This window comes from Myotis myotis, unplaced genomic scaffold (genome assembly GCF_014108235.1).
Source record: "Myotis myotis isolate mMyoMyo1 unplaced genomic scaffold, mMyoMyo1.p scaffold_m19_p_1, whole genome shotgun sequence".
NCBI lineage: Eukaryota > Metazoa > Chordata > Mammalia > Chiroptera > Vespertilionidae > Myotis > Myotis myotis.
The window spans coordinates 162,444,315-162,457,637 of NW_023416313.1; the positions used below are offsets into that span (position 1 = coordinate 162,444,315).

Below are 13,323 nucleotides of genomic sequence, written 5' to 3' on the forward strand. Positions count from 1 at the left end.
GTCACTGCTGCTTTCCTAGTCCCATTCATGATTGTTTTTTTTGCATGTCTGCTTTTCTTGCCATTTCTGTTTCTTGGCTATCATAGGCATCCCTCCCTGCCGACTCCAATTTATGGTAGAAAATTGAAAGTAATAGCATGTCTGTGGTTATTCATGGCTGTTTTTATTTCTTTCAATCTTGGTGATTACTTCGGTGGTTAGAACTTACTGTATGTGGCTGAAGTTGCTGAGTGTTTGAGGTCCAAATGAAATACTGGGTTTTTTATTTGTATCCTTTTGTTATCTTCTCAAATTCTTTCATGTCTGTTTTCTTTTGGGTTATCAGTCATAGTATACTCCCCTAAAATAAAGGTAAGGACAAGAGCAATAACGCGAGTTTAAAAATATGGAGTTAGAATGAGCATGATTTGTTTGTAAGGCAATGAAGTTATCTAGTGATTCTTAAGGTGTGGTACTTGGATCAGCAGTATCAGCATTACCTAGGAACTTCTTAGAAATTCAAATTCTTGAAATAGAGCTCAGCAGTGTGTGTTTTAACAAGCCCTCCAAGTGGTTTTTGATCTATGCTAAAGTTTTAGACATTAATTAAGGAAATGTTGAAAGCAAAGACCATGTATTCTTCTCAATTTCTGCAGCACTTACTCTATTCCTAGACTTACTGAGTTTTAGATTGATTAATCTCTTTTACATTGCCCTTAAAAGGTTTATTTATTGTTCATATTACATTTGCTTCAGGTTAGATGACTGTCTTTGCAGTTCTCCTTTCATTGTCCCCTTTCATTATTTCAAGCCACCGTCTTCATATGTAGCCTGCTAAGTTGTAGTACAAAGGGAAGACAGATTGTAGGTGATTTGTACAGATTTAATCACCATACTTGGAAGTGTCACCCACAGTCACCTACATTCTCATGGTCAGAACCCAGTCCTATGGCCCCTCACCATAAGGAAGGCTGATCTTCCTCTGTTTCCAGGAAAAATATAATGAAATATGATCACATAGCATTGTCTCTGCCACACCAAAGTCTTAGAAGAATAAAATGTGCCACTAACCATATCTTATAGATGGACTTTTCTATTTTTTTTCTTTATCTCTTTTTCTTCTCTATAGTTTCTTTTCTCTCTTCCTTTATATTATGTTACGCTGCGCCAGAATATAGTGTAATTAGTGGTGGTGAATGAAAAGATATCTCTTTCCCTGTTGCCTTCATTTCTTAAGGGAAAAGAAAGTCCCTACTACAGTATAAGTATGTACATCTTTGTAGTAAGCCCTTGGTACAACTTAAAATTTCCCTCTTCAAAAAATAAATCTCAACTTCTTATTTATATTTAGTTTTTATTTAAATGTGAGCAACTTAGAATAGCATATTTTTATTGCTTCACCTAATCCAGTGGTTCTCAACCTTCTGGCCTTTTAAATACAGTTCCTCATGTTGTGACCCAACCATAAAATTATTTTCGTTGCTACTTCATAACTGTAATGTTGCTACTGTTATGAATAGTAATGTAAATATCTGATATGCAGGATGGTCTTAGGCGACCCCTGTGAAAGGGTCGTTCGACCGCCAAAGGGGTCGCGACCCACAGGTTGAGAACTGCTGGCCTAATCTATAAATGTCAACCTTTATTGATTCTATCTATATAAAAAGGTATCACTATATCTGAAAGGATTTTTTTACTTATTCATTCATCAGCTCTTTAGTGGAGCTCCGCTTATATGACAGGCACTCTTCTAAATGTTGGGACTATAGTGGAAAATAAGATAGAGTTCCTACTGTCTTTTATTCTGGTCAGATTTACTAGTATTGATCACCAAAATTTGTGATGGGTAGTACAATGTATCAATTAGTAGCCACAAATTAATTATATGCCAACTACAAGGATTACAGAATTAGGATAAGCATCATAGGATTAGTGCAATGTAAATGTATGGTGGTTGGTTTTTAGAAATCATAAAATCAATGGGAATAATATGGATCTATTTTTTCTTTTAGTTTTAAAGAAACCCCCTATTTCTATTTCTCAATATGGTAGTCATCAAGCAATCTCCCATCATCCAACTGGACAACCTCTCTCTCCTAATATGGTTCCAGGTATGAAGTCTTATTCTTAAATTTTTACGTGAAAACTAATTTCTTGGTCATATATTGTTATGTAGTGAATAAAACATGTCATTTAACAGCATAGTGAAGTAATTTTCTTCTAGTTAATGTTATATATTTTCAAATGACTGATAAAAGCTCAGGGAAGTGATCATTTAAAAAATGCACGTTATCTAAAAGATTCCTAAAAGCAGAAGAATTATTTGTTTTGCCACTCTGGACTATATTCCCTTTCATCTCTGTTGTTCTATATGTACATATTTACCTTCTTCAAAATGTGTTTAAATTTATCTCACAGAGTCCTTCTATAAATTACTAGATTCACCTATTTTTAAACTCTCTACTCTGTACTTATGAATATTTCTGTTTTCTGAATACCTATTTGATTTTACAGAAATGGTCTCCTAAAATGAGAATTGATATGATTAAAATTAATTATAAGGATCTAAATCAAGGCTTTGGTGAGGAAAATAGGGGGGTGGGGGAAAGAAAGGTTATATCCAGGAGAATACTAATAAGAAAAAAGTCAACAATTAATAGTCAAGAATAGCTACTGTAGATGAAAATGACTTAGAGTTTGGAACTTTTAAAAGCCTTACTGGATTTTGGAGATTTCTGACAACAATATATAGTTTGGAGGGAGGAAAAGAGTCATCCAACCTGTATCATTGTCATTTTAATTTTTCAGTTTCTACTACATATCCCTTTGGTGAATAGGTTTTATAATCAGTATGGGAGGTGCACATGGAGACTGATTAGCAAACTGCACACAGCTAGAATCACATTGGTTGTAAGATTTGGTTGAAGGAATTATAATCAATCTTAAAAAAAAAAAAAGGCTACCTAACTACCCAATGTCAGACAACAATGTGCCTTAGCTTTTCTAAAGCAGGTCTTGTGAAATTCTCCTGCAAAATAATGACTTTAAGTTGATGTTTTTCTATCATAGATTCTCATGTAAATCATAATGGAAACCCTGGAACTTCAAAACAGAACCCTCCCAATCTTCTTCAGCGTTTAATTCCAGGCCCAAACTTGGAGAGTGAACCCAGAATTCAAGGTGATATACTGAAGCAGGCTCCCAAGGATAGAGCCGGTGATTTCCATAAGTTAAAGCAAAGTAAGAATGAGTTGATAAATATTATGCTGAAAGAGTTCTTTGAATACAGTTTTTGTTTACAAGGCTCAATTAAGGTCTTTATTACTATAATCTCTAACTAATGACTGTATAGTAAAGCCATATACATATAAACAGAAAGTATAATGGTGGTAAAATTTAAAAGTAAAGCAGGTTTTAAATGGATAGAGATCTTTTTTTTTTTTTTTATTAAAGTATTACAAAGGGTATTACATATGTGTCCATTTTATCCCCCCGCCCTAGACAGTCCCCTAGCCTCCCCTATCCCCCAATGTCTTATGTCCACTGGTTATGCTTATATGCATGCATACAAGTCCTTTAGTTGATCTCTTACCCCCCTACCTCCTGCCCCCCAACCCTTCCCGGCCTTCCTGCTGCAGTTTGACAATCTGTTTGAGGCAGCTCTGCCTCTGTATCTATTATTGTTCAAAAGTTTATAATGGTCTCTATTATAAATGGATAGAGATCTTAAAGAAGAGTTTTAAAAGCTTCTCGTTTGCTAGTGTTCAATAATAAATTTCAGGTGAGTTCAATTTTTTTAAATGCTATTAGTTCTTATTACTAAAATTTTTTTTGAGAAGTGAGAAAAGATACATTTTACTAGGCTAGTGAGTGAAAACTTTGATTATAAGGAACAGAATATAAATAGTTTTGAAAAATGAATTCTGGGGGAAATATAGACCTGGGGAGACTGCCATAGTGGATGTTTCTTACTGCTTTCTTTTTCATTCCCTCCAGTTGCAATTTACTTCATTTAGGTTTTAGGAGAGAAGTGAAAGAAATTGAATATATTCATAGTACTATGTAATAAAGTATAACTGCTTAATTGTTGCAGAGTTATTGATTTTGATAAAAGGATAATACCACAAAAAGTTCTGGTAGTAGAGAGAATTTGGGGCAGGACAGTGTCTCTTAAACCATATAACACAGTTCCCTTAAACTATACTTTTTTTATTTCCTCTGCTGATTTCAAGGCTTTTTCCCTTCAACTTCTGAACAGACAAAATGTCTAAAAGCTCCAATTTGTCTTTGTTAGCTTTTTATGATGGCTTCTATGTTCAGAGCAGTGTTTAGGCAGCTATTCGTACACAGGTTGCTTATAAAATGAGAACTGCACAGTGTTACATTTTTTTGTAATCTATTCAAGATATTTTTATTGGTCTTATGACAGTTATTTATATTTCAGCATCTATATCAACATATAGTTTGCATGCATTCAGTTGACTTTTCTTCCTTGTTACTTAAAAGCATATTTGGGTATCTTGACTAAAGTAATATGTGAAAAACATTTTTATTTATAAGAATGTAGCTAGTATTATATGAAATGCTGAAAGGTATTCTTTCAGAAGAGGAAAAAGAAAAGGGTAAAGATAAAAATTATGAACAACAAATACATATCTATCAACAAGTGAATCTAAAAATCAAGTGAATAAAAAATCTGATGAACAGAGTAAACTGGTGAATAAATAGAATAATAGAATCAGGGGCATAGAAAGGGAGTGGACTGACAATTCTCGGGAGGGAAAGGGGGGGGCTGTGGGAAGAGACTGGACAAGAATCGTACACCTATGGATGAGGACAGTGCAGGGGTAAGGGCAGAGGGTGGGGTGGGAAGTGGGTAGAGGGGAGCTATGGGGGAAAAAAGAGGAACAATTGTAATAACCTGAACAATAAAGGTTTATTTTTAAAAAAAGAATGTAGCTAGTATTTTAAAACAGTGAAAAAATATTTCCTCAAAATTTTGTTAGGATATTGCCTCAAAACTTTTATCTCAACAAAAAGAGGTTTAGAGTAAGGGTATAACTAAATGAAATATCTTAATTTGATTACTTAAGATTTCTTTCTAAACTTATAGTTCATTCCATAAAATGTTTTATTTGCCTTACATGTTGTTTGTTTGTTTTTACCAATCTTTGGTCAAAGAATGTGATTGGAAAGTAATTGCCAGAAAATGATCACTCTGTACAACTTATTTTTAAAAGAATCTAAACTCTTGCCCGACTGTTGTGGCTCAGTGGTTGAGCCTTGAACTATGAACCAAGTGGTATGGTTCATATTCCTGACAGGACACATGCCCAGGTTGTGGGCTCAATCTCCAGTAGGGGGCATGCAGGAGGGAGCTGATCAATTATTCTCTCTCATCATTGATGTTTCTATTCTCTCTCTCCCTCTCTCTTCCTCTCTGAAATCAATAAAAATATATTTTTTATAAAAAACACTCCAAATGCTTTTCATTGTATATATTTCAGTACAAATATTATTTTGAGAGTTAAAATTAAGGTGAGCACTATTTTGTGATTTACTTTGACATTATTTCATACATAATTTTAACCTATCAAATAGTTACATAGTTGTCATTTTAAATGTATTTGTGTACTCACACACATATACATATATCCTGTTGTGTTTAGGCAATAATAGTAATTTTCATTTAGCTCTACTCTTTTATTGATTATATTATTTTGTATTCTCTCAGCTTGTAATAACTATGAATATCTTTTTTCAAAGTGCTTAATGCTTCTCCTACTTTGGGTGTTCCTTTAAAAGTGTAGTCCCCAAACTGAAATTACTAGTTCAAAGTACTTGACCAGCTTTCTAGCTCCTGTTACATATTGTCAGAGTGTTCTCTAGAACAGTTTCACAGTGTCAGTGGAGATATTTACATTTATTTCACTATGGCTTGACTACATTTGCTTTTTAACGCTTTTATAAGGTATTTAGAATATGTTCGTTAAAGATGTTTTGATAAGCATTTATTTTCTAGCAACCTGTTCGTTTTTGTGAGGAATTTTATTGTAATTATTTCTGAGTATGCAACTGTGCCTCACTTTTGACCACTTAGCATGGTATCTTTGTAAATTGATTCTATATCTTTGTATCAAATCTTTATAAATAATTCAGATCTTCAGATACTGACTTTTTATAATTTGCCTTTATCATAGTTTTCCACTTTAGTTGCCTTTCTTGATATGAGACTTTATTCTCTTTTGTCATGCAAAAGTTTTTTTAATTAAAAATAATTTTTAAATTGTTATAAAATCCACCAAAATGTTTGATTCAGTGGCACTCAGTACATTCACAGTGTTGTACAATCATCACAGCTGTCTAGTTCCAGAACATTTTCATCACCCTGAAAGAAACCTCTACCCATTAAACAGTCACTTTCTATTCTCTCTTACCAGTAGTTTGTGGCAACTTTCTAATCTGCTTTCTGACTGTTAATTCACCTGTTCTGGATATTTCATATATAGGGAATCATACAATATGTAGACTTTGTGTATGGCTTCTTTCACTTAGCATACTGTTTTCAAGTTTCAGCCATGTTGTTTCTTTTTATAGCTGAATAATATTCAATATGAATATTATTGTACGAATACATTTTGTTTATTGTTCACCCATTGATGGACATTTGAATTGTTTCTACTGTTCGGCTATTGTCAGTAGTGCTACCGCTGGTATGGACATTCCTTTACAAGTTTTTGTTGAACACTTGTTTTCAGTTCTTTCAAGTATATACCTGACCTAAATGTGAAATTGCTAGGTCATGTGCTAATTCTATGTTTACCTATATAAGAGCTGCCAAACTATTTTCCACTGCAGCTGCACCATTTTAGAATCCCACCAGCAATGCATGAGCATTTCCATTTCTCCACATCCTTGTCAACACTCATTGTTTTCCTTTTTTTCTTTTCTTTTAACTATTGCCATCCTAGTGGGTGTGAACTGGTATCTCACTGTAATTTTCATTTTCATTTTCCCAATGACTAATGACATTGAGCATCTTTTTCATATACTTGTTTGCTATTTGTATATCCTCTTTGGAGAAATGTCTCTTCAGGTCCTTTACCCATTTTTAAATTGGGTTGTTTGTCTTTGTTCACTTTTAAGTGTTCTTTATACATTCTGGATAAAAGACCCTCATCAGATATATGATTTGCAAATATTTTTGCCCATTCTGTGTGTTGTCTTTTCACTCTGATAGTGTCCTTTGATACAGAAAGTATTTTAATTTTGAAGTCCAGTTTATCTATTTTTTCTTTTGTTCATGCTGTTGGTGTCATATCTAAGAAACCTATGCCAAATCAAAGGTCTGGAAGATTTCCTGCTGTTTTCTTCAAAGAGCTTTCTCGTTTTAGCTTTTATGTGTAGATTTTTTACCTATTTTAAATTAATTTTTTATATGGTGTGAGTTAAGGGTGCAACTTTCTTCTTCTGTAGGGTATTTTCCGAGCACTATTTGTTAAAGAAAGTCTTCTTTCCTCCATTGAACAGTCTTGGCATTCGTGTAAAAAATCAGTTGACCCCAGATGTTTGGGTTAATTCTGTACTCTCAGTTCTGTTCCATTCAGACCAGATGACAGAACCACACTGTTTAGATTACTGTAACTTTGTAGTAATTTTTGAAATCAGGAAGTGTGAGTCTTTCAACTTTGTCCTCCTTTATAACATATTTTGACTACTTGGGATCTCTTAAAATTCCAAGTGAATTTTAAGATCATTTGTTTATTTTTACTAAAAAGGCAGCTGGGATTTTAATAGGAATTGCATTGAATCTGTAGATTACTTTGGAGTGTACTCTCATCTAAACAATATTAAGTATTCCAGTCCATGGAAAATGGGATGCTTTCCACTTACGTAGGGCATCTTTCATTTCTTTTAGCAATGTCTGATAGTTTTCAGTTTGTAAGTCTTGTGCCTTCTTAGTTAAATTTATTCCTAAGCACTTTATTCATTTTGATGTTATTATAAATCAAATTTTCTTAATTTCCTTTGTAGATTGTTCATTGCTAATGCATAGAATATGACTGATTTTTTTTAAAGGGTAACTTTTTAAAAAAAATTCTTTATCGTTTAAAGTATTGCATATGTCTCCTTTTCCCCCATTGACCTCTCCCTGGCTGTTACCACATCCCCAGAACATGCCCTTACCCCCCTGCTCTCTGTGTTCATGGGTTATGCTTATATGCATTCATACAGGTCCTTTGGTTGACCTCTTGTCCCCCCTCCCCTGTCTTCTTTCTGAGGTTGGACAGCGTGTTCGATGCTTCTATGTCTCTGGATCTATTTTGTTCATCAGTTTATATTGTTCATTATATTCCGCAAATAAGTGAGATCATGTGATATTTATCTTTCTCCGGTTGGCTTAATTTGCTTAGCATAATGCTCTCCAGGTCCATTCATGCTGTTGCAAATAGTAAAAGTTCCTTCTCTTTTACAGCAGAGTAGTATTCCATTGTGTAGATGTACCACAGTTTTGTAATCCACTCATCTGCTGATGGGCACTTAGGCTGTTTCCAAATCTTAGCTATTGTAAATTGTGCTGCTGTGAACATAGGGGTGCATATATCCTTTCTGATTGGTGTTTCTGATTTCTTGGTATATATATTACCAGAAGTGGAATTATTGAGTCAAATGGGAGTTCCATTTTTTATTTTTTGAGGAGACTCCATACTGTTTTCCACAGTGGCTGCACCAGTCTACATTCCCACCAGCATTTCACGAGGATTCCTTTTTTTCCACATCCTCACTGGCACTTGACTGTTTTGTTTTCTTTTGGGCTTTTGGTTTTAAATTCTTTTAATGTAGTTTTCTAGTAATATACTAATACTTGGTTCCATCTTAAAGATTTAGAATATGGTATTTTATTTTCATTATTTTAGAAATAAGAAGTGTGCATCAGTATTTTATATATATTGTACATAATGCATTTGTCATATACATTAGCATATATGTAAACATGTATGTGTATATATGAAGTCAATCTTTTTTTAAGGGGAGAATGATGATTTTTATTTTTATTTTATTTTTTTTAAAGTATATTTTATTGATTTTTTACAGAGAGGAAGGGAGAGGAATAGAGAGAAACATCGATGAGAGAGAAACATAGATTCAGCTGCCTCCTGCACACTCCCTACTGGGGATGTGCCTGCAACCAAGGTATATGCCCTTGACTGGAATCAAACCTAGGACCTTTGAGTCCACAGGCTGACGCTCTATCCACTGAGCCAGACTGGTTAGGGCTAAAGTCAATCTTTTTAATGTGATTCAATTTTTCTATCTGTTTTACATCAACTACATTTTTGTTTTCTTTTTACCCTTTGACACTTTTCTTCCACCCCTACCCCCACCCCCTGCCTCTGGCAACTACCAGTGTGTTCTCTGTATCCATGAGCTTGGTTTGTTTTGTTGTTGTTCTTAGATTCCACATATAAGAGAGATCATGTGGTATTTATTTTGTGTGTGACTTATTTCAGTTAGCATAATGCCCTCAGGATAATACTTGTTGCAAATAGCAAGATTTCATTTGGTTTTTTATGGCTAAGTAGAATATATATATATATATATATATATATATATATATATGCCACAGTTTATTTCTATTTTTCCTTTTATTTTTTTTATTTTTTTTTAATATATTTTATTGATTTTTTACAGAGAGGAAGGGAGAGAGATAGAGAGTTAGAAACATCGATGAGAGAGAAACATCGATCAGCTGCCTCCTGCACATCCCCTACTGGGGATGTGCCCGCAACCAAGGTACATGCCCTTGACCGGAATCAAACCCGGGACCCTTCAGTCCACAGGCCGACACTCTATCCACTGAGCCAAACCGGTTTTGGCTATTTTTCCTTTTATTTAAAAAATATATGGCCGAAGCCGGTTTGGCTCAGTGGATAGAGCGTCGGTTTGCGGACTGAAGGGTCCCAGGTTCGATTCCGGTCGGGGGCATGTGCCTGGGTTGCGGGCACCTCCCCAGTGGGAGATGTGCAGGAGGCAGCTGATCGATGTTTCTCTCTCATCGATGTTTCTAACTATCTCTCTCCCTTCCTCTCTGTAGAAAATCAATAAAATATATTAAAAAAAAAATATATATATATATATATATATATATATGTTTTTATTTCAGAGAGAGGAAGGAAGAGAGAGATAGAGAAACATCAATGATTAGAGAGAATCATTGATCAGCTGCCTTCTGCATGCCCCCAACAGGGCTCGAGCCCACAACTGGGGCATGTGCCCTGACTGGGAATTGAACCCCGACCTCCTGGTTCATGGTTTGACACTCAACCACTGAGCCACAACAGCCAGGCCACGTTTATTTATTTACTTATTCATTCATCAATAGATACTTAGATTGTTTCCATGTCTTGGCTATTGTAAATAATGCTACAATGAACATAGGGGTGCAAGATTTGTGGGGGTTTTTTTAGATTCTTCTTGGTGTTCCTCTGTTTTGGATATAAGGATGTTCCTTTCCAACAGGTATAGGAAAGGCACCTTTCACATGAGGATTTTATGACCTGCTTTAGGAGAAGGTCAGAAAGTTCTTTCTGCACATGCCATTTCTCAAATTCCTTCAGCTTCAGTAGTCTCTCCTTTACAATGGGGCATATGTTCCAAGATCCCAGGGGACACCTGAAACCAGGCATAGTACCAAACCATATATTACTATGGTTTTTTTCTATGTATACATACCCATGTTAAAGTTTAATTTATAAATTAGGCACAGTAAGAGATTAACAACAATAATAATTATAACAATATACTGTAATAAAAGTTATTTGAATATGGTCTTTCTCAAAATATCTTATTGTATTGTACTTACCTTTTCACTTAAAGGAAACCCTTTTTTTGCTTCTCTTTGGCATGTCAGAATTGCCAGCATCACTTCTCTTATGCTTTGGGCCATTTTTAAGTAAAAGAAGAGTTTCTTGAATACAGGCACTGTGCTGGTGTGACAGGTGATCAGATAACTGAGCTTACTACTAAATGACTAATGGGTGGGTAGCATAGACAATGTGGATACACTGGACAAAAGAATGATTTGTGACCCAGGTGGGACAGAGAAGGACAGTAAGACATTTCATCTGCCTACCCAGAATAGTGTACAATTTAAAACTTACAAATATTTATTTTGGGAATTTTCCATTTAATAATTTTGGAGCAAGGTTGACTAAAAGTAACTGAAACATGGAAAGCAAAACTTTGGATAAAAGGTGACTACTGTGTTTAAGATGCTGTATTTGAGGGTATTTTGTCCTGAATTCCATCATTCCCCTATCTGAAACTTCCCCAAGAAGTTTCATAGTCCAGAAAGTGAGTTCGTAGATTGTCTCAGAACTCATTTAACCTGTCTCTCAGTGCTGGGCATTTCTGTGGAAACAAAAGAAAATCAAAGTTTAATCATTGGAACAACTATAGGGTTGGGAAAAGTAGGCTTATAGTTGTTTGTATGGAAAATAATACAATAATCTATAATAATAAAAACGTAATATGCAAAACGACTGAACAGCAGAACAAACCGTCCAGACGACCTTCTGGATGACCACAGTATGATACGCACTGGCACCTGGCCAACCAAGGCAGGTGCGATGCGATTGCTTGTGGGGTCCTGCCACCACCCCACAATAACCCCTCAGAGTGAGGCCCAGGCCACCAGCCAGTGACACTGTGGCAGGTGTGTAGGGCTGGCCAGCGATTGCCCCGCAGAGGGAGGCCCACCTAGCCAAGCGATTGCACCCCACACCTGTCGCCCACAGAGAGAGGTGACTGGTGGCGGGACGGGGGTGTGGGCAGTGCTGCACAGATGGCAAGCAGTGGCAGCGGCAGGGGTGGGGCCAGCTGCCGGAGCCAGGGGAAGAAAAGCCCCGATAGGCCCTGATCTCTGGCCAGGCCTAGGGACCCTACCCGAGGGGTCCTGGATTACGAGAGGGCGCAGGCAGGGCTGAGGGACACACACGCAGGCACGCACGCACGCGCGCGCGTGAATTTCGCGCACCGGGCCTCTAGTTAATACATAATAGTACAATCATAAACTTTGTCTTTCACATACTCACAACTGTAAGCTTACTTTTGCTCCACCCTGTTTAAACTCAGCTTTTTAGTCCAGAAGGAATGCAGTTGAGAAGATTTTCTAGATGTTGGACTCAAAGTACTTTCCAATGGAATGAAGACATGTACTGGCAATATGACAGATTTTGCTGGTTTACACTTTTAATGTTTCTGGTGATGACATCAGGTGATCTGGTGAACTTTCTAACTGGCCCACACAACAACAGGCACAATGATTGTCCACTCATGAGCTATTGTGATTTATCTGAAGTTTATATCAATTTGTCCAGGAGAAAACTAAGATGGCGGCATAGGTAAACACCGGGAAATTGTCGCCTCACACAACAATTGAAAATTACCGCAAAGGACAGAGCAAACATCATCCAGAACAACAGAAAGGCTGGCTGAGTGTAAATTCTACAACTAGAAGGAAAGAAAAGCACGCTGAGAGCCAGAGAAGCTGCAGAGGTGAAGTGCAGAGGTACAAGTGCAGAGGTACGGCCGGCTCGCGCGCGCGCGTGAGTAAAGGGGGTGGCACCTGAGGACTCGGCTGTCTTTTTGAATCACAAGCTCCCGACTGCTCTGAACTCCGGTTCCGGGAAGTCTCTGGGGACCCAGGACTCATACGGGGAGAAGCTGGTCTGTCCGGCAGCGGGCGAACTTGAAGGCGGCTTTCCCTCAGAGGTGCTTGCAGCAATTAGCGGGTCACTGAGACCCGCGACTCCGGGCGGAGAATCAGCCATAGCTCCTTGATCCGCCCTTTGATTCCCTGAGACCCCGCCCCACCCAGGCTGCGGCAGAGGCTTTTCCATGTGAATGTACCTAACTGCAGCCGAGCCAGGCAGACCCGGAACTTCCAAGAGAAGGCCCAAGGCCCCGCAGCGGCTTGCATTGCTTCACAGCTGAGCCTCTTCGTGGCTCCTGCTGTGTGGCCTCAGGCAGAGGCTGAATTAGCACCTCCTTAGATCCAGGAGCCACTGTACCCAGTGGTCAGAGGGGGACCATCCAGACTACAACTCCTCAGATCCATAAGGGACACACTCAGGGAGCAGACTCAGTGAGCACCAAAGCCCCACTGAAGCAAGTCTTGCCCCAGAAGGGTGTCTTCAGCACAGAAGTTCTCCCACTTTAGACACAGCTGATTCTCACAGCCAATTGGCCTGGAGGTCAATTCCTCCCAGTGATTCTACAACAACCAAGGCACCAAGAGTGCACCAAGAGTGTCCACCCCAGGTAACTGGGGAGGCTGAGCTA

The 13,323-nt window shown here is 37.3% G+C and overlaps 1 protein-coding gene across 5 annotated transcripts in view; it reads left to right on the forward strand.

Moving 5' to 3' along the window:
• The window catches only part of GOLM2 (golgi membrane protein 2), a 122,180-nt gene that overhangs the window by 62,391 nt on the left and 46,466 nt on the right, over positions 1 to 13,323 (forward strand). For 4 of the 5 annotated variants that reach the window (XM_036299791.1, XM_036299765.1, XM_036299783.1 and 1 more), the window contains 2 exons: positions 1,992 to 2,090; positions 3,049 to 3,219. In XM_036299791.1, the coding sequence (XP_036155684.1) occupies positions 1,992 to 2,090; positions 3,049 to 3,219 (270 nt within the window). The remainder of the gene's footprint in view (positions 1 to 1,991; positions 2,091 to 3,048; positions 3,220 to 13,323) is intronic. The other variant, XM_036299799.1, reaches the window with a different exon arrangement.